This window comes from Ochotona curzoniae, unplaced genomic scaffold, assembly GCF_017591425.1.
Source record: "Ochotona curzoniae isolate NIBS_2020 unplaced genomic scaffold, NIBS_Ocur_1.0 contig_430, whole genome shotgun sequence".
NCBI classification, from domain to species: Eukaryota; Metazoa; Chordata; class Mammalia; order Lagomorpha; family Ochotonidae; genus Ochotona; species Ochotona curzoniae.
This window is the reverse complement of record NW_024466219.1, coordinates 9,888,353-9,912,400: the sequence shown is the minus strand read 5'-3', so window position 1 is coordinate 9,912,400 and position 24,048 is coordinate 9,888,353. Positions and strand designations below refer to the sequence as shown.

Sequence of the window (24,048 nt, the reverse complement as noted above, 5' to 3'; positions counted from 1 at the left end):
ATCCAGAAACTGCCAGTACAAGGGAAAGTTAGCAAGCTGGGGGTCTGTTTGGTAGGAGTAGGCCACAGTATCTATCAGCAAAGGGGTGTCCCATGTGGGGCATGGGGTGTCCCGTGTGGGGCATGGCCACAGCACCAATCAGCTCTTGAAAGAACCGAATTTGCGGACAGATTCTGTAGGGGATTTGTAGGCTCACCCCTGTGGGACTGCAGTAATGTCCAGTTTGCCCAAGAGCTAGAGGTGGTGACAGGTTGAGTCAATTATGACCACAGAACTGACACTCAGGGGAGCTGGGTTGGGAGTACTCCAGGCTGGCCCAGGCTGCAGCAGCCTAGGCCCACCAAAAACTAGATCTGCAGGCAGGCTGGGCCAGTTACAGCATGTGAAAAGGTCAGGACTTGTGGCAAACCATGCCAAACAGGGGCCTAGCACCTATTGACACGTGTGAGATCTGGGAGAGGGCCTAATAGGAGAACTTGGGAAACTCCGCTACTTGGCCATAGTTTCTGCTGGTGGCCATGACAGCCAGGACTGGGAGTGGGCCAGACCAGGCAAGGCTGCAGCATTAACCTGCATGTGTGTGGGCTGGACTGGGCTGGTCCAGGCCTTAGCTCATCCAGTGGCCAGGACTGGATGTACGCCAAGCCAGTCCAGGCAGCCGCACCCGCCAGTTCACATGCCAGCCAGGACTGGAGCAGGTTGTAGCATCTGCTAGCAAATACCAAGACCAGGAGCATGCCGTGCCAGGTTAAGTAGAAGCATCACTGGCACATGCAATGTCCAGGGTTTGGAGCAGTTTGCAGGAGGAACTATGGGGAATACTATACTAGGCTGCAACTCCCACACTGGTGAGCACAAGAGCTAGAGTGGGGCATGGGGGTGTGAGGGCAGTGGGGAGGTATTGAACTGGACTGAACAGGGCTACAGTACTCCTCTGCATGCACGTGTGCTGGGTCAAGAGAAAGGCCATACTGGGACAGGCACTGGAGCTCACGAGAGTCAGCAAGAACTGGAATGGATGCAAGCGAGTGAAGCAGGTACACAATGCCCACCAGTGAGTGACAGGAACAAGGCAGGCCATGTCAGGCAGGGCTGAGCATCCATCTACAATCACTCACAAGATCCTCAGTCGGGAGCAGGTCTGATAGGGGAAGCTGGAGAACTCCCATTAGGCCACAGCTCCTGCTAGTGAACACAACAGCCAGGGTTGGGGCAGGCTACAGTACTGATCAGCATACATATAGACTGGGTCTGGAGGATGGCTAGACTGGGCTAGACTGTAAAACCCACTGGTATGTCTGGGATCCAGGATGGGGTTCAGGTCAGCCTGGATTGGGCCATAACATCTTCCAGTTCACATCAGGGCTGAGACTAGGGGATAGCAAGGCTGGAATAGGCTAAAGCACCCACTATTGTGAGCTGGGACTGGGGCCAGGTTAGGCAGAGCTAGGCTGTAACACCTTGACAGGTGTTACACCTTGACATGTTGAGATGGGGCGAGTCATGCCAGACTGGACCGTAGCATCCAATGGCATACCCAAGACCTGGGGCTGGGGGGTGGGCCTGCTAGGAGAACTTCAGAGACTCCCCTTGTAAAACAAGGCTTCTACTAGTGGGCATGAATGAGAAATTGGACTGGGGGCAGACCAAGTTGGACAGGGCTGCAACACATTGGCCAATTTGTGACCTGAATCTGGGCAAGATGGGAGGGGTAGGCTGGGCTGAGCCACTGCACACAACAGGCAAAACAGAAGTGGTTCACTCAGGCTTTACTGCAGCATTCACTGGCAACAGTGAGGATTGGATGAAAGTCATGTCAGGCTAGAACATAGTATACCCTGGCACGTGCAACATCCAGTGCTGAGGGTGGTCCTCGTAGGTGAATTATGGGCACTCCCCCTGCTAAGCTGCAGATCCTATTGGTGAGCATAAGAGGCAGAACTGGAGGCAGATCAGGCTGGACAAAGACAATGGTGCCTACGGGCATACGGGTGAACTGCATCTGGAAGCAAGGTGGATATATACAAAAGCTGGGTGGGACACAGGACGGACCAGGCTAAACCATAGTACATGTTGGCACACACAAAAACCATGGCTGTGGGTGGGCCTATTGGGGGTCGCCCCAACCAGGGTAGGGCACCCTTTGCAACACACAAAGACTGGGCCTGTGGTGGGTTTGGCTGGGCTGCAGTGCCTATAGGTTTGCATGAGAGATAGAGCTGGGAGCAAATTTGAATAGGCAGCTGCATCCATTAGTATGTGTATTGGCTGGTGCAGGTGAAGGATCTAACTTAACCAGGCCCTGGCTGGTGCACACAAGTCAAGTCTGAGGTAACTCCAGATGAGGTTTATTGGAGACTCTCCAACTAGACCTCTGGGTTCAATCATTGGCCAGAGGGAAAATCACAAGATACGTGGTCTGACTTTGGTCTGGCCCTCCTTAATTCCCGATGCCCATACAGTATAAAAGCATACACAGATGTACACAAAGGCAGCCAGCTTATCTAGCCCAGCAACAGATATCAAGTGTCTCATCAGAGAATGGAAAGCAAAGCAGGATGGACAGTTCTTCTGCCCAAGCTGTGTAGCAACTGCCTGGGATAGTGGTGGCACTAAGGTGGATGTTGTCAACCAGAGACCTTGCATAAATTTTCTCGACCCTGGAGCAATGAAACCAATAATGTCTCAGAATTCTCAAATTCACTCAAGTACCAGCATCAGAACATGCTCTCCCACATGAGATCTTTAAGACATCATCAATCACACCTGCCCCTGAGTGCTGATAGTTTGACCAGCAGGAGTGACCCTCTCCACCCCGCAAATGCCGCAGTAAAGCCCGACTGACCCACTTCTATTCTGCCTCTTGTGTGTACCAGCTCGTGTGGCGGCCCAACCCAGCCCACCCCACCCACCTAGCCTACTCCTCCCACCCTACTCAGATCAACCCTAAGAAAAAAAAAAAAAAATGAAGCATTTATCCCATCCACCTTCTTCCACACCTCAATCCACCCCCACTTTAATGTAAACAATACTAAAAAATAAAATAAAAATTTTAAGATATCATGCAAGTCATCAAGACTTAATTATTTTTATTTCCAACACTTCAAAAATCATCTTCCAAAAACTTCCAGCAGCCGGCCAGCTGCTGGGGAGCCTCAGCATGGGGCATCTGAGCTGTGCCCAGGCCTGCCTGGGTTCCAGGACTTGATCCCTTGGGGTAAGTCTCCAGGGCTGTGTTGGGCAGGCCTGGGCCGCCACTCACATTGAGCTTGAGCAGTGGATGGGACTGGGGAGGGGCGTGACCTTAGGCCTGGGGGTTTAAACTTCCAGCAGCTGGGGGTCCCAGATGGGGCATCTTGCTCGGACCTGGCTCCAGCCACCACGTGCACGTGGTGAGCTGTCCCCACGCGGCCAGTGCACCATTTGCCACCAGGCTCTACCTGCTGGCTACCCGGCTGGGGAGCTCTGGGGTTTTGGTTCTTTGATTCCCTGCTTAGGTGGCTCCATGCTGAACCCACAGTGCTTTGGGGATATGAATAACTCCTAAAGATTCCCAATGACAGTAACTTTTCCTCCGAAAAACTTACAATTACTTAACAATGCTGAACACCGAACTCCAGTTCACGCAAAAGCTAAGGCTCCAGGCTTGTCCAGCAAGATGTCCTATTACCTAACATGATGATGGATCAGCAGAGGGGTCACAGTAGGCAGGGCCATGACATTAACTAGCATTCGAGAACCATAACCCAGGGTTAGATTCTGTGGGGGAAATGTGGGCCAAACCCTGTAGAAATTCTAGCCCCACTGGTTAGCTTAAGAGTTGGTGGTGATGGACTAAGCTAGGTGTGACCAAGGAGCTTACCATCAATCACAGGCAAAGGAACCCACAACAGTCTGGACTGGTCAAGGCAGCAGCACCCGAATGTGCATCCTGAATAGGGTGTGGGGTGGGCTGGGCTGCAACATTCACCAGCTCATATAAGGCTAAATGGAAGGCCAGAATGCGCTGGGCACTGGCCTAAAACCCATTGGCATGTATGAGAACTGGGCCGGGGAGTGGATCAAGTGGAGGAACTTAGGAAACTCCCCTGGCGAGTCATAGCTCCCCCTGGTGAACACATGGTCCAGACCTGGGAGTTGGACAAGCTGGACAAAGTAGCTCCAAAAGCTGGCTAATGTGTGCATTGGTAATGCAACTGGACGTACTAGGCAGGACTGAGCAAACCTTAGCCTACAAGCGAAACTACAAACCAGGATGGAGCACAGGTCATGCCGAGCTAGGCTCTTACAGCTACTCGTCTGTGTAAGTCAGGAATGCTAAGCCACAGTGTCTAAGGCAGAGGCCAAGACAGGTGAGGGGCTGAATCAAGATGAGTCAGACCAACTACTGGCATGCACGTGATCTATGGCTGGAAACAGGCCCAGTTGGGAGCTAAGGGGACACATTAACTGGGTTGAGGTTCCCACCAAGGGGCAAGTGGGCTGGAATAGGGGCTTTGTCCTAGTCAGGAAACAGCTGTAGTCTCCCTTGGCACAAGTGTGGACTGGGACTGGATGTACCGAGCCGGCCAGACCCTCTGGTGTCCTGGAGGACCAGGATAGATGTGGGATGGACTAGGCAAGGTCTCAACCCCTACTGAACCATGTGTGAGCTGTATGTGGGTATGGACGAGCCGTGGCTGGGCTGAACCATCCAACAGCAAGAACCAGCTTAGGTTGAATGCCAATCAGGAAAAGCCACTGTTCCTACTAGGACAGGAGGTGAAGTGAATAGGGCTGGCTCATGGACCCCTGGTACATGCAAAATCTGGCATTGGGAGGGGTTCTGATGGAGGAGCCTGGGCAACTCCTCTGGCAGGACACAGACCCTGCGGGTAAGCGCAAGAAACATGATAGGAAACAGCCCAGATTAGGCCATGGAAAGTTTCCCACTGGCATACATTTGGCATGGGTCGGGGACAGACCAGGCTGAATCAGTTCACATCATCCACTGGCAAATCCAAGCACCAGAACAGAGTGTGGGTCGAGCCAGGTTCAGTCGCTACGAAACCCAGTCCAAAATACGAAATGCCAGGGTGAGGTTCCCTGTGCCAGATGTGACCACAGCACACAACCAGCACGCATGAGAACCAGGAAGGGAGGGGGCAGAACCTCTAGAGGAATAAGGGGTGGTTCCCTTGCTGGACAGCTACACCCACTGGAGAGCATGAGCTGGGATGGGGGCAGACCAGACTAAGCAGGGATACAACACCTGTGCACCTCATGTGGACTAGATCAGGAAAAAGCCAGGATGGGTGGATTATTTCTACTAGTGCAACAAAATTAGAGTGGGTGAGGGTTGTTGGGGCTAAGCCACAGCATCAGCTGGCAGAAGCTGGCACTGGGGAATAATTCTGTCAAGTCTAACCACAGAACCACCTGGAGAGTGCATAATCTGGGAGTGAGAGAGACCTGGGAGGGAAATAGTGGGCTCCTCCCTCTTGGATTACCACTCCCATGGGAGGGCACAAAAAACTAAGACAGGGTGGCTAGACAGAGAGGCACTCAACAACATCTGTGAGGGCTGGATAGTTGAGCTGGTTAGATGGAACTAAGCTTCAATATCCATCAACATGTATGAGACCCAAATGAGATGTGGGGCAGATTAGACTAGTCGGCCACACATACTGGCAAACCAGGGTAGGGGAGGACCTGGTGGGGGTTATTGTGGGTCGCCCTGAACTGGGCCGCAGCTCCCACTGGTTTATGTGAGGGCCGAGTATGTGCTGGGCAGAACTAGGCTGGACTGTAACACCCATTGGTTCCAGTAGAAGGCGGGGCTGAAAACAGAACCAACCCAGCATTTGCAACCACCAGCTGATCAGGGCAATGGACAGTGCCGGGCCCTGTACTTGCTAGTACATACAAGAATCTGGTCTGGGAACACCTCAAAGTTTCTTTGGGGATCTCCCCAATTGAAATGACAGATTCAGAACCCTAATCAAGAAGAGACAGAAGATAGAAAAGGTCAATCAACCACCTCAGCTATATGTTGGCAGCGAAATACTGGGCAAATGGAGACTCTATGATGGACTATGCCAATCAGTGGATCCTTCAATGACCTCGTCGTGCTTGGAGTGGCGAGATTGGCAGTGATTCATAACTGGTGAACTATCAAAACCATATGAGCAAGAACCTCAGAGCATGACCCACATCCAGGACCTGGGATGAGTGGGAGACTGGGAGGGGTTTCTCCCTCAATATTCCCTTTACCTCAGATATATGAAGGAAACAATATGGAAATAACAGTCTTACCCACTTTCCTATAGCCTTTGTACCTTTTTACCCTAATTAACTATGTAAAGATTGTCAAAAATATAATAAAAAAAATCATCTCCCTAAAACTTATCTACCTATTTCAACAGTAACCTATTTATAAAGATTCCAAAGAGTCATTCATTGGCTTAAAAGTATGAATATCAGTCATTATAACTGGCTTTGTCAAAGGAAAAAATTCAATTAATATACGATAAATGAACAACCAAATCAGTTATCTAATTAAACATGATAAACATATTTAATCACCAATAGTTCCATTATTCAGCGTCACAATTATTATATCCAAATGTTGAAACTAAAAATATTGATCATCTCCCCTGGATTTTCATAAATAGGATAATTAATTTTTAAGACCCTGCTATTTCCCCACCTTCTGCACAAGATCCACCAGTTAGCTACATCTGCAAATTTAAACATGAAAAGAAAAGGTCTTTTACTGAAAGAGACAGACAGCAAAGGTATTTTCAGAACACACCTACTTATTTTACAACTATTAATGGCAAAGACAATAAACAAATCAATAATGGCATCTACTTGCTATTCTGCATTGTTAAGTACTTGGCATAGGAATGACATAGGCTAATGGAAGAGGAAATGAGCAAGTGGTTATTTTAGGTTGAGTAATTTAAGGATGATCTTGCCGAGGATATAAATTTACACTGTGATTAAAAGACAAGGAAACAGCAATCACAGCAGAAAGAGCAGCTGGAAAAAATGTCCTACGGAATGAATGAGTTTGATGTCTTCAAGGAACAGCATGGACACGCAGCTGCAGTCCTACAAGGGGAAGAGTGGTAAGGAACAAGGCCGAGCTAAGGAGGTAAGTGCCTAGGACAACCACGGCCTGTTGGACAGCAGGAGGAAGGCACGGAACGTCAGTGTGAGAGCACTGTCCATGCTCACAAGCTTTTACAGACATAACTCCTAATGCTGCCAAGAAAAGGAGATTGGGAGAGGGTGAGTAGAGCAAAGTGAGAGCACCAATACCAAGCAGGAGTTAACAGACTGGACTGAAGCAAGACAGAAAGACGAAATCAAGAGATGATGCTGGGGTAGAGCCTACAGATTTGTCAACGACCTGAATACAAGGATTGCAGGACAGAAAGATAGCAAGAATGACTCAGATTTTTGGCTTGAGCGCCCAGATGGTAGGAGGTGTGAGTTATAGGGACAAACAAGGCTAAGGTTTGGGCAGGAAGTAAACATAAGCACATACTAAAGAGTATAAATGTGTTATGGAATCAAGTAGGGGGAAAGAAGTCTGTGGTGCCCAGACAATTGTTTGTAGCACATGCCCATCATCAGCATCACTACTGTTTCATGAGTGCTAACTACACATGAAGCATCACAGCCAAAGCTTCATACCAACTCCATGAGGTGGGAACTAGGAGAGCTGTTATTCTCATGTTCATAGGAGGGAAAAAAGGGGGAGAGGGGACTTGATGACATTAAATAACCAGCCCTCTCTCACACACCTACGAAGCAGAGACCAAGAACGGATAGCAGGCACCTGGCTTTAGAGTCCATGCTCTCCACAGCATTCTCACAGTTCTCTTCCGCCTGCCTATGGACTCCTCCCCCAAGTGCTGACGCTCCAGGTCACTGCCCTCAGCAGCCTCTCTTCACTTGGCTCCTCACCCAGGCAATCAGACTCACGTTCGTAACCCCCTCCACTGGTTCTGAAAGTCAGTGCTGTAGTAAATTAATTCCAGGTATTGCCCCATCCACTACCAAACTCATTTGCAAACTCCTTCTCTTATATCTGCTTGTACTCCCATGCTGAATGACATTTAATTTAAAAAACAGAAAGGAATAAATTTACATATAAACATGTCCAGACAAAGAAATAATCATCAAAATGTTAAAATTGCATAAAGGTATCTTGAACAAAAGTCTACAGAACACATTAGATGGCATACAATCAATGATGTTATTCCAAACAAAAAGGTTTCTATTACTGAAAATATATGTGAAATGACCAGAATTGTAATCAGAGCCACTTTGTGAATCACACAAAATTATTGGTCGCATTTGAGAACATATCTCATCTTGGTAAGGAAAACATAAATACCAAAACCATTTGCACTATTTAACAACCACGCAAGGCTACAAAGGATTCTGGAATATTTCCAAATGTCAAATGCACTCTCAAAAATAGAATAAATTAATCATTGTGGTTACTAAAATTATATTTTGGGCTTTCAACTCAAAACAAAGTTGAAAAGCTTTTTGATTGTCAGCCTTTGACCGCACCACTCTGAGCAGACTATTCAAGCAGAAATGCAGAGAGCACATAGGAAATACTATGTTCTCATTCTTTTCAAAACCATATGAAACTGTCAGGATATTTCTCCTTTAAACACATGAGAAACTCTTACTCAGAAACGTGTAAATTTGAAAAAAAAATTAATCCAAATTTAAATGTATGACAGCAGTGACAAGTTTAATATTTTGTTATTTATATTCATCATGACATTGTAGGTGCAGACAAAGGTGAAATTCTTGTATATTATTGAGGCATATTTAGCTATTTAACTTGGAGTCCTTTTTTTTTCCAGGAGTAGATGTATGTTGCAATGCATCTTTACTTTCCTATCGGAAAGTATATAGTTCAGCTATGAAAACACATGTCTACTGTAGATTGTGCTGCTATAAATATAGGGCTGCAGATCACTTTCCCATATGCAGATTTCACTTCCTTTGGATGTATTCCTAGCAGTGGGATAGCTGGGTCATATGACAGTTTTCACTTGACTTGGCACTCTCCCTACTGACTTCCATAGTGGCTGCACTGGCCTATACTCCCACCAACAGTAAAGTACAGTATCAGTTCCCCACATCCACACCAGCAGTTGTTCTTAGTAGACAACTGAATCTAGGCCAATCTCATTGGAGTTAAGTGGAATCTCAATGATGCTTTTATTTTTAATTCCCTGATAGAGAGCCTGAACATTTTCCCATGTGTTTTAATCATTTGAATTTGTTCTTTTGAAAAATGTCTGTTCATTTCCTTTGCACATTTCTTAACAGGGTTGCTTTGCTGTTGTTGAGTTTCTGAAGCTCTTTGTAAACCCTAGATATTAGTCCCCTATCTGCTGTGTACAATGCAGACTTTCTGCCATTCTGTCAGTGGCCTCCACACTTTGTTGGTCATCTTCTTTGCTGTACAGAAGCTTCTCAGCTTAACCAGGCATATTTGTTTATTTTGGCTTTAACTGCCTTTGCTTTCTGTGACTTTCTAAGAAGTCTTTACCAATGCTTATATCTTGGAGAGTACTTCATATGTTTTCTTCTAATAGTCTGAAGGTTCCTGGGTACAGATCTAGGTCCTTGATTTATTTAGATCTGATGTTTGTACACAGTGAAAGGTGAGACTCTTGTTTCTTCTGCAGGCTGCAGAATCCAGTTGCACCAACAGCATTCATTGAAGAGACCAAACTTTTTCCCTGGATTATTTTTACTTCTCTTATCAAACATTAGTTGGCTATACACATGTGGCCTCCATTCTGGTGTTTAGATTTTGTTCCACTGATCTTCTGCTTCTGTACCAGTATAAGACTGCTTTGATTACCACTTGCCTATAGTAATGTCCTGAGATCTGGAATTATGGTTCCTCCAGCTTTATTTTTATTTTTCAAGATAGCTTTCGTTTTTGTGCTTCTCTCTCTAGATGAATTTTGTATCATTTTTCCAGCCCTAAGAAGAATGTTGTTGTGATTTTGATTGGGATTGTATTGAATCTGTATATTTTACCATCTTGATGATGTTGATTCTACAGATCCAGGAAAATGGTACGTTTCTCCACCTTTTAATGTCTTCTGCTACTTCTTCCTTTAATGTTTTGTAATTTTCATCATAGAGGTCCTATTCATCTTTGGTTCAGTTTATCCCAATGTTTTTAAGGTTCTTCTCCTCTATTTTGAAAGGAACTATTCTTACAAGTTCTTAGGCACGCAGCTGTTTGTGTATAGATCTCGTCTGTGAATAGAGATAATTTAATTTCCTCCTTTGCAATTTGAATTCCCTTAATTTCTTTTCTTAAGCCTAACAGTTCTAGTGAGGATTTCCAACACTACGTTGAATAGTAGTGGATATTCTTTTCTTGTGCCAGATCTTAGTGGAAAAGCTTTCAGTCTTTCCAAGTTTAGTAATGTTGGTGTTGGATTTTTTGTATATTGCATTGTTTGTGCAGAAGTTTTCTCAAAAGAGAGGATGTTTACATAGCCTTTCTTAAAATAACTCTAAAGTAACCTAAATTTATACAACATAGACTTTGCTGTAGAGTTACAAATTAACTTATCTAAGATGATGTATCCATGCCCCACAAACACTTGTTTCTTGTTTCTTTTTTAAAGATTTATTTATTTTTATTACAAAGTCAGGTATATGGAGAAAGGAGGAAAGACAGAGAGGAAGATCTTCCATCCAATCACTCACTCCCCAAGTGACCGCTACAGCCTGACTCACTCCCCAAGTACCCCCTACAGCCGGTGCTGTGCCGATCCGAAGCCAGGAATCAGGAGCTCTTCTGGATCTCCCACGTGGGTGCAGGGTCCTAAGGCTTTGGCCATCCTTGACTGCTTTCCCAGGCCACAAGCAGGAAGCTGGATGGGAAGTGGAGCTGTTGGGGTTAGGTGCCCATATGGGATCCTGGCATGTTCAAGGCGAGGACTTTTAGCCGCTAGGCCAGAGTGCCGGGCCCTTGTTTCTTCTTCTTTTTTTTTTTTTTTCTTTAAGATGTGTTTGTTTACTTGAAAGTCAGACTTGTAGAAAAACAGGGAGAAACAAAGACAGAGAGGGAGATAAAGGGAAAGTAGGGGAGGAAGACAGAGATGGAAAAAAATATCTTCCATCTAGTGTTTCACTCCCCAGATGACCCCAACTGCCAGGACCCAGCCAGGCTGAAGCCAGAAAACAGAGGCTTCATTCATACCCCCCAAGTGGGTGGCGGGGCCCAAGAACTTAGGCTATATGCTGCTTTCTAGGCCATGAGTAGTGAGCTGGGATGGAGCGAGCAGCAGGGACTCAATCCCATACCCATAAGAGGTGCCAGCACTGCAGGTGGGCGCTTTACCTTTACACAATGCTGGACTCTGTTTTCTCTTAACTAACATGCATTGATATAAAATATGCTATAGAGAACTGAACAATGAACTCCTGGTATAGTATACTTTCATGTATTAGAAGCTTGCTAGTGAAAAGAACCAACCATAATTTAGAATGATAGTTTTATTGTCTCCTAAATTCATATACTTCATCTATAATATTTTTCCAACAGCCACTATCATAAATCTGCTTTTATAAGTAATATGCATTGCAGTGAGCCTTCATGCTCTTTCAGTTTCATTAGTGACTAAACCTTCTTGAATGTCACTTAAAACTATCATTTCATCACCTTAGATTTGGAGATGGAAAAAAGGCTGGTGTAATCAAGATGTTGCTGAATCTGATTCCAAAAAAAGAGAATGACAAAAATGCAGTTTGATCAGGAAAAGGAGATCAGAGGATGTAGCTCCACTGCTATATAGAGGATACAGAATTTATCCTGAAGAAGCCAGAAAAATAGTAAGAACATAATAAAGCATGTGCTTTGGAGAGATGACCCTTGCTGCAATATAACAAATAAACTAGAAATGGTAGAATGAGACCAGTTAACAAGCTGCTATAATAATCCAGACACATGGTGACAAATCCAGAGTAATTACAGTCAGGATGTAGATAATCAGCAGACTTCATGATTCTTCAAGTAAAATTAAGAGCCCCTGGAAATTGTCCATGTTTAGAACTGAAATTCCCTGTTTCTAGCTTGGGCAACTAAAGGTGGTAGCAATGATCACAAGCCAAAGGGCAATGTTGGGTGGAATGGAATGAATTTCACCTGAAATGCAAGGTATCTATACAAGTAGCAGAATCAGTAGTTGAAGCGATGAGACGGGCCAAAGGACCTGTGAGATTTTCCTGTGAAAACTAACAAATGACTGGCTTACAAGTCAAGTCCCAGCTTTACCACTTACTATGTGATCACTAGCAAGTTAGTTAACTAGACTGAGTCTCAGTGTATTCATTTGTAAGGTGGGAGCAATAATGTCTCTGTACGGCTTCCTCTAAATCACATGACACAATGTATTAGAAATGGAAAGAACTCAATAACAGTAGGTGCTGGCAGTAGCACCAGTATCACCACCCAGGAGAAATTGGGTGTAAGAGAATGAGCTAGGTGGTCAAATTTTCTATATGAGGTATAATAAAGGTGATGAGGAGGCCAGAGGACAACAATAATAAGGAAGGCGAGAGTCCTTTAGTTGAGGATATAAACCTCAAAGCTGCATTTCCCGAGTGTTCTGGAAGACCAACTGTGGACAAGAAGGTTGATGTTTCTCCCTCCTCCTCCTGAAACGAGGGTGTGTTGCCTCCACTTGAGTGGGAATGTGTCCTAAGGGGAAGAGAAATGTTCCTACTACAGCAAGGAAGTAGAAAAAGAGAAGGAAGAAATGAAGGATGCAAGTGGTTCCATGTATAACGAATGAGAAGTTCTGAAGATATTTATATATAGTTCTATTTTCATTTGCAAGGTTGTACTTCAAAAAGTATGGACTCATTTGAAGCTAAGTTTGTGTTCATTTACTGTGACGCAGCCTGTTAAACCTCCCCCTTGCAATGCTAGCATCCCACCTGTGAGCACCTGTGAGACTCCTGGCTGCTTCATTTCTGATCTCACTCTCTACTAGCATGCCTAAGAAGGTCATGGCAGATGCCCTAAGTACCTGTAACCTAGGACACCTGGAGTGATTGCTGGGCCTCTGGTCTCAGCTGGGCCAATCCTTCGTGCCTTTATAACAATCTGAGCAGTTAACAAACAGTTGAAAGATGCTTTCTCTCTCTCTTCTCTCTCTGTGTATGTACCTACTTTTTCTGTCACTATGTCTTGCAAATAAATAAGTCTTAAAAGCAAGCATTAATTTAATATCTCTATGTGTGCCAATTAAGGAGGTAGAAATAAAGTTCACCCTCTAGGAGAAGTAAAACAATAAATGAACTTGAAAGTGATAATGTGATACATTCAATGAAAAAAATATGACACAATATGATATCATGAGTGGGTAACAGGAGATTATTCTCATTGAATGCTCAAAGAAAGTAATACTTAAATACTAACAGAGTGAGCTAGGTCATGGGAAAGGACTGATAGGTTTTCAAACAGTCATGGTTTGACAGAACTTTTATAAGGGTCACTGATTGCTGTACTGGAAACAGACTGAGGAGGAAGAGGGCAATGTTGAGAGTAAAGAGACAAATTAGGGAGGTAATAAAATAAGCAAAGGATTAATGTAGCTTCTCAGCAGAGTGACAGCAATAGAAGTAGTATGAAATGTTCCAGTCCTTACTACATATGTCTTTTAATTTTTATCTATTTGAGATTAAGTCTTCATTTAATGAGTCTTTGGTGTCTGGCAGCGATGTGAAAAATATGAGAAGTGAAGAATGGCTAAAAGAGTTTTAACATTAGCAACTAGAAGGATGGACTTGCCACCAACTGAAATAGAGAAAACTGGGATTCTACAAGAAGTTGGTGGAAATAACCAACATTCAGTTTCAATCACATTACGGTTCAGACATGCTAATTTTATGGATATGTAAGTTTGGAAAAACAGGACATAGGACTGTGTTGAAACCTAAATTTGAAAGCCACCAGCAAAGAATCATGAAACTAGAAGAAGTTACCAAGTCAGAATAAGATTGGCTCAGAACTAAGCTTTGGACACATTAATGTAAAAAGTTCAAAAATTAAGAAGTCAATCAAAAAACAGACCCCTAAGAAACTAAAAAGCAAGATCCAAGTTAAGTCAGATGGAAATAAGATTTCAACAAGTATGGTCAATCTTCATACAAATTTGCTATAACAGGAAGAAATGGGAAAAGTAACTTTGTAAAATCTGCTGTTTTCTTGTTTTCATGGGTTGTACAAATGGAAGAGATAATAGTATGGTAGCAAGGACCCAGGAGATGGGAGCAGGAAATACAGTAAGGGATGGAAATGGGATCTGGTGCTCAAGCGAACGTTGGTCCTTGAAGATGCTGTGTAGGATTGTTGACTTGAAGATGCTGTGTAGGATTGTTGACAACAACAAGGCCAACCAGAGCTTGTGAACATCTTAGAAGAGTGTCCCTGGGGACAGTCACAGTTATCTTTGGGCTTCTTCTGGTGTTTTTTTTTTTTTTCTCAGTAAACATAGGAGGTAGGAGGACACACTGAGATCTTGCAGAGAGAAAAGAGGAGGTTGCAGACACTGGGAGTGAAAAATGGCAGGAAATGAATATTCTATGGATATCGCTACTGAACAGCATTAAGTTTTACTTGAGAACCAGGCCATCAATTCAAACTACAGGAGAGTTCTTCTCTCAAAACAGCTACCATTCTCTTGTTCCAACATCAGTGTAACTGTTCAATGAAAGAAAACTGTCAAGAATAAAAGCTTTAAAAAAAATGGAAACTCTACTCCATGCCATATGACAAATACCTTGGGAAATGGGTTTATTTGAAGAAGCAAGGTCAATGGACCTCATTTTACAGAGAGAAGATGTGGAAGATAAGCTAAAGAGGAAGGTTATACAGTTATAATATCTCAAAATCTTACCCAACTCAAGAGAATCCATGGGGGCTTAATTAATATGAATACATTCAAGGTAACTTTCATGTCATCTCTTGAATATCACAAATATCATATCATATATCATATCATATCATATCACAGATAGTAGTCTATGCTGCCATGAAGTTTGAAGGACTGTTAGTCCATCTCAGGGACAGATTTGAGAGGCTCCAAGCCAGACTCTTGAACCTTCCAGGCTACAGAAATAAGAAATGGTGATTTTCCTAACTGCAGATCTGAGAAATATCCTTTCCCTCAAGGGCAAAGTATTGTGCCATTCTCAAATTTTATTTATTTATTTTTAAAGATTTTTTTATTGTAAAGGCCGATATACAGAAAGGAGGAGAGACAGAGAGGAAGATCTTCTTTCTGATGCTTTATTCCCCAAGTGGCCATGATGGCCAGAGCTGAACCTATCCGAGACCAGGGGCCCGGAGCTTCTTCCAGGTCTCCCACATGCAGGGCTCCACGGCTTTGGGCTGCACTTGACTTTTTTAAGGGTAACTTAGCCTCTATTGCTATGTTAAAACTAACCCTCAGAACTTCAGCCTGCATAGTTATAACTGTTTATCTTTAATGAAAAGAGGTGAATGTACCATGGGCAGCTTCATTCAACAACCATGAGTCAAAATAATTACAAAATGTGAGCTGTACACTTTCACTGCTTAAAATTAGTCTGAAAGTAAAAACTAGTTTGCCATCTGTCTGTCATCACGTTTAATGAAGTCTGAGTTTAAAATAATAAAGAAAGGTAACTTCATTGTTTCACAAATAAGACTCCAAAAATAATGAAAGTATATAGGATAGTAATCTCTACATTAATAGAAGCAATCAAAGAAGAAAGATAAACATTCCACTAAGTTCAAGACAACGTGGCAGTAATGTGAAAAAATTAATACAAATGCATAAATCACATTCTAAAACTTAAGAAAGGAACTCATATTGTACTTAAAATGAGACCACATATTATGCATTGTGGGAGTTAAAGTATTCATCTTGAAACAAGAAAAGGAAAGGATGTGCCAAGAGCATACACCATTCCTCATTAGAACAGGGAATTGGTATTTGACACTTGGAAAGCTGAAGGCCTCAGTTTGCAGTTTGTGGCCAGGCTTACATTAGCATTCCCAAAGTGAAAGAAGTCACTGGGCTAACCATATGTTGCCATATCACCCCCATTATTCGGGCCAATGGTGTGGAACAAAACAAAAGAAGGTTGTCAACCTCGAGCAGAGGCTGTCCTTTAAAATAATGCTACTGAGAGCAGTAACATTTTTCAAAGACTTAATAAGCAATAACGCCTATAAGCTCTTGTCAAGCAATCTTTCTTTCACACCATCAGTCTGATGTCTCACACTATCACTCTGACGGCAGAGAGGGAAAAATAATCCTACTGCCTTCTCCTGCTTGCCACAAGGCAGCGAGAGCCCGACTCAGATTTGCCTTTCCCCAAGGACAGAGGTGCACACACACGGGAGCAACAGCAGAAGGAACAGTGTGAAAAGAAATGCAGAACCACTTCTATCATTTTGAAATTTACACTGTGTGGCAGCCAAGTGTCTCACAGGAAAACAATTACTTTCATTTTTGCCTCCAACTGTCACTCCGACCTTTCCTGGTAGGCAAGTCCGTAGGAGGCAAAAAGAAAGTCCTTTTTTCCTCCATTGAAACAGAGCAGTAAAAAACTGTGAATTCCATAATCATAACATGAGCTACCTAATTCTGACAGGGGTTCTTCTATCATCTTTATCAGAAACAATATAAAACAATGCCTGTGGATATATGTAAAATTGGCACTAAGGTATGTCTACACATAAGAAATTGATTATTATGATCCTGATAATAAAACTTATAGCACAAAAGAGAGATGGCATATGTAAAAGAAAAACAATCTTTAAATAGAAACAGTGGCTTTACTTTAAAGGATCTCTACTCAATATAAGAATTCAATAAGTATAACACAGAACAACGATGTATATGGCTATTAAAGAATGACCAAGCATGTTGTTTTAAGGAGGTCTTCGTTAAATTAAATTACATTTTCTTATTGAGCCCCTATTCCAGGTGAGAAACTGAAAACAAAACCCACTCCTACACCTCAAAATGTCAACCTACTGGGAGAGAGAAAGGAAAATTCCCAGACGAAAACACACAAGGTGTCAGAACAGCAGAAGAGAGGCAGGCAATACACCAGACTTTCCCAGGAAAAAGAACACGTTCCAAAGGCCACACACTGCTCCACGGCAACACTGTGCTTAAAGAAACAACAAAAAATGTTATAGAGAACACAAAAGCCACCCTCCATCTGCTGGTTCACCCCACAAACATCCAGGGCTGGACCAAGATGAGGCCAGGAGTTAGGAACTCCACCAGGTCTCACAGATCTAGGAGAGACCCATTTACTGCAGCTCTCACGGCTGTCTCCTCGGAGTGCTATCAGCAAGAAACTGAAATCTGAAGTGAAGTCGGGACTAGGACCCTGTATTCCAAAGAAGTATGGCTGTTCCAGGTGGCCCCATCCTAACCGCCCCAGGCCTCTCCCTCAAGACAGCTTCTATGAAGTCCTTGAAGTCGGAAAAGATGAAGGGAATAAAAGAAAAGTTTTTAAATTGTCTTGAAAGTATTTTCTGAACTGTGCTTCTAGGGCAAGACAACATTACATGGAAATGAAAGGCCACATACAAGTTTGGAAAGGATTAGCCACACAATCCTTCTTTCAAATTCACAGTGTACATCAGTACATGCCACACACATACACAGAGCACCATGCCAGGGTGCCAAGTGCTTACCCGGGGCTCCCAGGCCTATCTGACTATGGAATTCAGTTGAAAAACAGTTATCAACTCTCAAACACTTGGCAGGCAAAAATGGCACAAGGCTAGCAGAACATATTAGGGAATCCACTACAGAAGGACCAAATCCCATGCTGAGAAAGTTTTGGAGTGACACCAACAGAAAGAGGCACTATCCTAGCATTATTTAACCTGCCATTATATATCAAGCCTTATGTCTATCACTCCTCATCCATGCAGAATGCTAAATAATAGATTTCAACAGTGTGTAGTTTGTACTGAGGCTTGTGTTTGACTTCATTTTTTATCAGAAGAAACAAGCAGCTATACAACAGGAGCGATGTACTGCTAGACAGGAAAGAAAGAGCGACGGAAGGTTGTAGCATGCAAGACAAGGTCGCCAGTCAGAACACAGAGAGGTACAAAAAATACAGGCTCTGCCCAAACAGCCTCACATGTTCCCTCCCCTCTCTCCCTAAGCCTACTACTAACTCCTAAAGCCTATCGGTCATTCCAAGTTAATAGCCAATGCTGCCCTTTCATTTGCATGTTTGCACATGAAAACTAACACAAAACAGAATTTTAAACCAACTCTAAAGTTGGAGATTTAAAATTAGAATTTTGGGCTACTTTATCTCCTCAGGAAATTGTGAGCATACTGTCGCCCTGCACATATCTAACAGAGATGCATACACCACTATCCCATTATCAGAACAAATTACCTGAGGTTGAAACTGAGGAACAGGTGGCCCTTGCATTCCTTGTGACTGTGCATCCATTGTATGAAGTAACAGCAACTTAGAACTCTGCAAAAGGAAAGTTGAAAGGTAAATATTGTAACCATTACTAATGTATGCCATCATTTTATGCCTGATACCAGCTTTTAAACAGTACAACGTAAGAGGGGAACCCTGCTATGGGTCATTTGGATATTTATAACAACATTCACAGGACACACAAAATTACCAATTTAAAAATGAGCCTGCAAGATCCAAGACCAAGAGCAGGGTACAGGTCAGGTCAGGTTGCAACACCAGTCAATTCACAGAAGTCAGGACTTGGAATAGCTGGACTAGGCAAGGCTGCAACACCCATTAGCACGAGCTGGGACTTGGGGCAGGCCGGGCTAAGCCAAGCTAGGCCAGGTTACAGCACCTGCCAATAGATGCTAAGGTGAGGCGGGCCATGACAGACTGAGCTAGAGTAACCATCAGCACACATGCACCTGGGAGTACCGGGATAGGGGTAGAGTGAACCTGCTAGGGAACTGTGGGGGGCTTCCCTGTTGGGCCACTGCACTCACTGGTGAATGTGAAAACTGGGATGGGAGCAGACAAGGACAGGCAGGGATACAACACCTGTTATGCTGGGTTGGGGGGAGAATCAGACTGGGCTAAGCTATAGTACACACCGATGCATGCATAAGCAAGAGGAGGCACAGGCTGGTTGGGCTTTGCTGCAGCATCAGCAGGCAAGAGATGTGCCTGGGGCAAATCCTGTCAAGCTAGACTGCAGGACCACCTGGAAAGCACAAGATCCAGGCCTGGGAGTGGGCAGAGAAACTGTGGGCACTTCTCTGATGGGTTGCAACTCCCACTGGTGAGCATAAGAACCAGGCTGGGGATGGGCCTGGCTAGACAGGTGGTGGCACCTGCTGGCATGGGTGTAGGCTGGATAGATGTGTATGTTGGGTCGAGCTAGGCTTCATACCCATTGACATGCATGTGAGCTGAATAAGATGTGGGGCAGACTAGACCAGTGGGCTGCACAAATTCCAAGCACAGGAACCAGGGCTGGGGGAAGACCCAGTGAAGGTTATTGGGGGTCACTCCAACTAGGCTGCAGCTCCTGTTGTTGCACATGAGGGCTGAATGTGTAGGTTGGCAGGGTTGGGCTGGGCCACAGCATCCAATGGTTTATGTAAGAGACAAGGCAGGAGACAAAACTGACCCAGCAATTGCTAATACCAGTATGTGCATAGGCTGATGTGGGTGACAGACAGAGCCAGACCCCATACTGATAAACACACAGTTTTGGGATCACTTCAGACTAGGTCACTTTGGGGAATCTCCCCAATTGAACCGCTGGACTCAGAACACCAACCATGGGAGACTCATAGGATGTATGGTGTGACCGTGGAATGCATGTGTCAGAGCTAGAATTTCGTGGCTCAATCAGAGCAGAGAACAGCATACCCAGATGCATATGGAGGATATGGCAGTTCACTGGAGCCTGCACAGGACATCTGGTACCATAACAGAGGAAACGTCGGGGGCAGAACAAGTTGGTAAACTACCCTATCCAAGTGTTGGCAACAAATATCTGGGTGAATGGAGAATCTAAGATGGACTATGTCAACCAATAGACCTTGGAAAGATCTCCTCATCCTTGGATCAGTGAGATTGATAGCATTTCAGAACCACTGAGCTATTGAAACCACTTGAGCAGAACCCTCAGAGCATGCTCTACCCTGGGGACCCTGGAATGACATCAGGAGGCCATTCTCCAACCACACACACTGAGGCAGTTGGTGGCTGGGTGCAGCTTCTCTCCTTGTCTTGTCTCTTCCCCAGACACAGGATGAAAAAGAGAAAAATGTGGAAACAACTGTCATACACTTTCCCCTAAACCTCAGTGCTTCCCACCCTAATCAACAAGGTAAACATCATCAAAACTAAAATCAAAAATGAATATATAAATTGAAAAATTAGCCTGCTAGACATGATTGGATTTTGCGTCTTCCTGTGGATGCCCTGGAGGGACAGTGCCCCCTCCTGCACTACAGATATGTTCTGATGTTCCAACAATGAAGACACTCTCATTCTCGCCACTGGTTATATCCATACCCAGTATAGCTCATTCACCATACAACCATTTCCACCTCTCCAGAGTAGCATTGTGAGCTTTTAAAAAAAATTCCTAAGATGAAATTTCTTCTCTCCATTCTGTCTATTGATCAGAAACAGTTCTCTTTATCCTGCTCATTAAGAAACAAGATACATGGTAAACCCCTATCATCAAGCCCTGTGTTTTTACATGCACCTCATTTCTACCTTCTAAAGATGTTGTTTCTCATTCTGCTATCCAACTATAAAGTTTACTGCAGTTACTTAGACTTAAATGTAAAAGGACAGTCCTTCTACAAGAGTGTTTACCTTTTATGCATACTTTGTTTATAGTTACAAAGCATTCATTCATGAATTCAGTAAACATCATCCCTGGCACGACGCAAGACTCCAGTATTGCAATATCAAAAAGGCACAGCCTCTGGCCTACAGGAGCCATTTTTTTTAAGATTTATTTTTATTATTTGTTTATTGGAAAGGCGGATATACCGAGAGGAGAGACAGAGAGGAAGATCTTCCGTCCAATGACTCACTCCCTAAGTGAGCGCAATGGCCGATGCTAAGCCAGTCCAAAGCCAGGAGACTCTTCTGGGTCTCCCACGTGGGTGCAGGGTCCCAAAGCTTTGGGCTGTCCTCAACTGCCTTCCCGGGCCACAGGCAGGGAGCTGGAAGGGAAGCGGGGCTGCTGGGATAGAACCGGCACCCATATGGGATCCCGGGCGTGCAAGGTCAGGACCTTAACCACTTGTGCCACCGCGCCGGGCCCTACAGGAGCCATTTTTGCCCTATTCCCTGCCAAGTTCTTCAAAGTCCATTATCAGTGCTATTCTACAACTACAACCACAAACCTAGGGTCCCATTAATCAAAATCATCTTCACTTACACATTCCATCAAGGTATGAAATATTCCCCTATACGGTAGGCCCTGGGTCCATGAACAGGAGATCAGGCGGGTCCAGGTAGCCCAGCCCAGGTCCTTGGCCTGCCTGTGCAGTGGGTGTCACTTCCATGAGCCCTGGGGGCAAGGGATCAGGTGGGTCCATGTCACCTGGCCTAGGTCTTTGGCCTGCCTGTGTGGTGGGTATCAGTTTCATTAGCCCTGGGGATGGGGAGTTTAGCAGGGTCCAGATCTCCTGGCCTGTGCCTTGTCCTACCTGCACAGTGGGTCCTAGGTCTGTGAGCCCTGGGAGTTGGGGTGAGGCAGAGGGTGGTGGGATTCATGTCGCCTGGCCCGGGTGCTGGTTCCGTGCACAGTGGGTGCTGGTTCCACGAGCCCTGGGGGTGGGGGTCCTAATGGGGCCTGAGTTGCCTGCCTAAGTCCTTAGGCCTGCCTATGCCATGGGTGTTGGGCTGGTAAGCCCCATGGGTGTGGGGGACTGGTGGGGTCCGGGTCAACTGGCTGGGCTCCCTGGCTCACCAGAGTAGTAGACATCAGCCCAGATCCACACGGATGATACGGCAGCCGACTGAGTCCTGCAGGGGACATCTGTACCATTCCAGTGTAAGGAGGACAGAACAAACTGGACAACTACCACAGCCAAATAATACCAGCAAATATCTGGGTGAATGGAGGTGGACTATGTCACCCAACGAACACTGAAACGGTTCCCTCATACTTGGATTGGCAAGATCAACAACATTTAAGAACTATCAAAACCACCTGGGCAGAACTCTCAGAATGTGAGCCACATTGGGACTCTGGGTTGATACCGGGTGGCGGCTCCCCATCCCTGGGTACTGGGGTGGTTGGGAGGCTGGATAACGCTTCTCCCCTTATGCCCCCACACCCCGAAATAGAAAGGAGAAATAGATAATTTGGAAACAAAGATCACACCCACTTTTCCCTAATCCTTGACCCCCCACTCTGACCAACAATATTATCATCTAAAATAAAATTTTAAACATTATATATTCTCAACATGAGTCATCTATGTAACAAGTATTGTCTTATATGCTACAACTCTGTCTTCTTAAAACCTTCTTAATTGTGTCTGTCCTTTAATTTACTAGTAACCAGAAATTCAGCTATCCTAAATTATTAATATTTCCTTATATTGGCAATTAAAGTTGTACACAATTTTCAGAATAAGCAATTTTTAATTATATACTAAAGTGCTTATAAGTAACAATAAGCCCATTACATGTTTATATTTAAATTATTTTTATAAAATACCTGCATGTTCAAAAATGTTGGAAAAGAAGCACTGTTTTACATCTTGAAATTTCTTTATGTCTATCCTTGCAGAGTCAGCATTTGCATCTAATCTGTTGATATGGACTTTAAGTATATAAAAATACCCGGGCTTACCCAATTGAAAAGTTGGGAGAAAGAAGAGTACTTTAATGGCCACTCAAATATCTGTAAATATCTCAGATATTGTAACAACCTTATCACTGTGGACTCTCGAATCATACTAGTGCACGTTTGGACTCTGTGGAAATCCAATGGGCTACCTTGCCTTTGGAAGAGATCTTTTACTCAGCCATGATTCTATAACATGCATCAGTCATCTGGGAATTTTTAGCTTACTGCATTTCTTAGGCCTTATAAATGTTTTTCATTTAATCGTATAAGTTAAAAATGCACATGGCACAAACATGACCACAAATCTTATCAGAAAAGTCTGTAAAATGGCAGGACATCAGGGTCATTTTGAATACAAACTTCCAAAAACTCTAATTCCACTTTATAAGTCCAAATGAGGAACAAATGTCAGCTGTTTCCCTTGAAATGACATAGCTTTCAAGAAAGTGTCTATAGAATATGTGTCTGAATAATCTATTAGTTGTTCCTCCAAGTACAATCAATGCCCCATGGTGGCAGGAAGTGCCATGTTCGACATCGAACTGCACAGATGCTTTGCCTGGATACAATCCTGCTGCCATAGTGTTTTAAGGATACCTCCCATTAACCACATAATACACAATGACATACAGGCTGAGGTTCACTGAAATAAAACTCTTTAACACTTCTGCAGGGACATTTTAAGTGAAACTTCCATTTTTTATTTATTTATTTTTTTTGCACTACAATTTCAAGCAGATAAAGAACACAAGATTAATATACTTTGCCAACACTGCATTAAAACTCAGGCATTAGTGGTTTTGCAGATAATGTCTTAGCATTATTACAAAAAACATTTAATCCTGAAGATCACATGAAACAGTGTCAAGAATTGGACCAGGGTCCAGTACTGTGGTGTGGTGGGTAAAGCTGCCTCCTGTGATGCTAGCACTAGTTCAAGTTCTAGCTGATCCACTTTAAATCCAGTTCCCTGTTAATTGACCTGGGGAAGCAGCAGAATATGGCCTAAGGACTTGGGCCTACGCATCTATTTGGAAGACCCAAAAGAAATTCCTGGCTCCTGGCTTCAAACTGACTCCACTCCTTGCATTGCAGCCACTTGGGAAGTGAACCATCAGATGGAAGATTCCTCTCTG

The 24,048-nt window shown here is 44.1% G+C and overlaps 1 protein-coding gene across 2 annotated transcripts in view; it reads right to left on the bottom strand.

Moving 5' to 3' along the window:
- Nucleotides 1-24,048, bottom strand: part of NEK7 (NIMA related kinase 7) — a 138,803-nt gene that overhangs the window by 65,644 nt on the left and 49,111 nt on the right. For both annotated transcript variants that reach the window (XM_040985409.1, XM_040985410.1), the window contains exon 2: nucleotides 18,484-18,567. In XM_040985409.1, coding sequence (XP_040841343.1) covers nucleotides 18,484-18,540 — 57 coding nt within the window. In that variant the 5' untranslated portion in view covers nucleotides 18,541-18,567. The remainder of the gene's footprint in view (nucleotides 1-18,483; nucleotides 18,568-24,048) is intronic.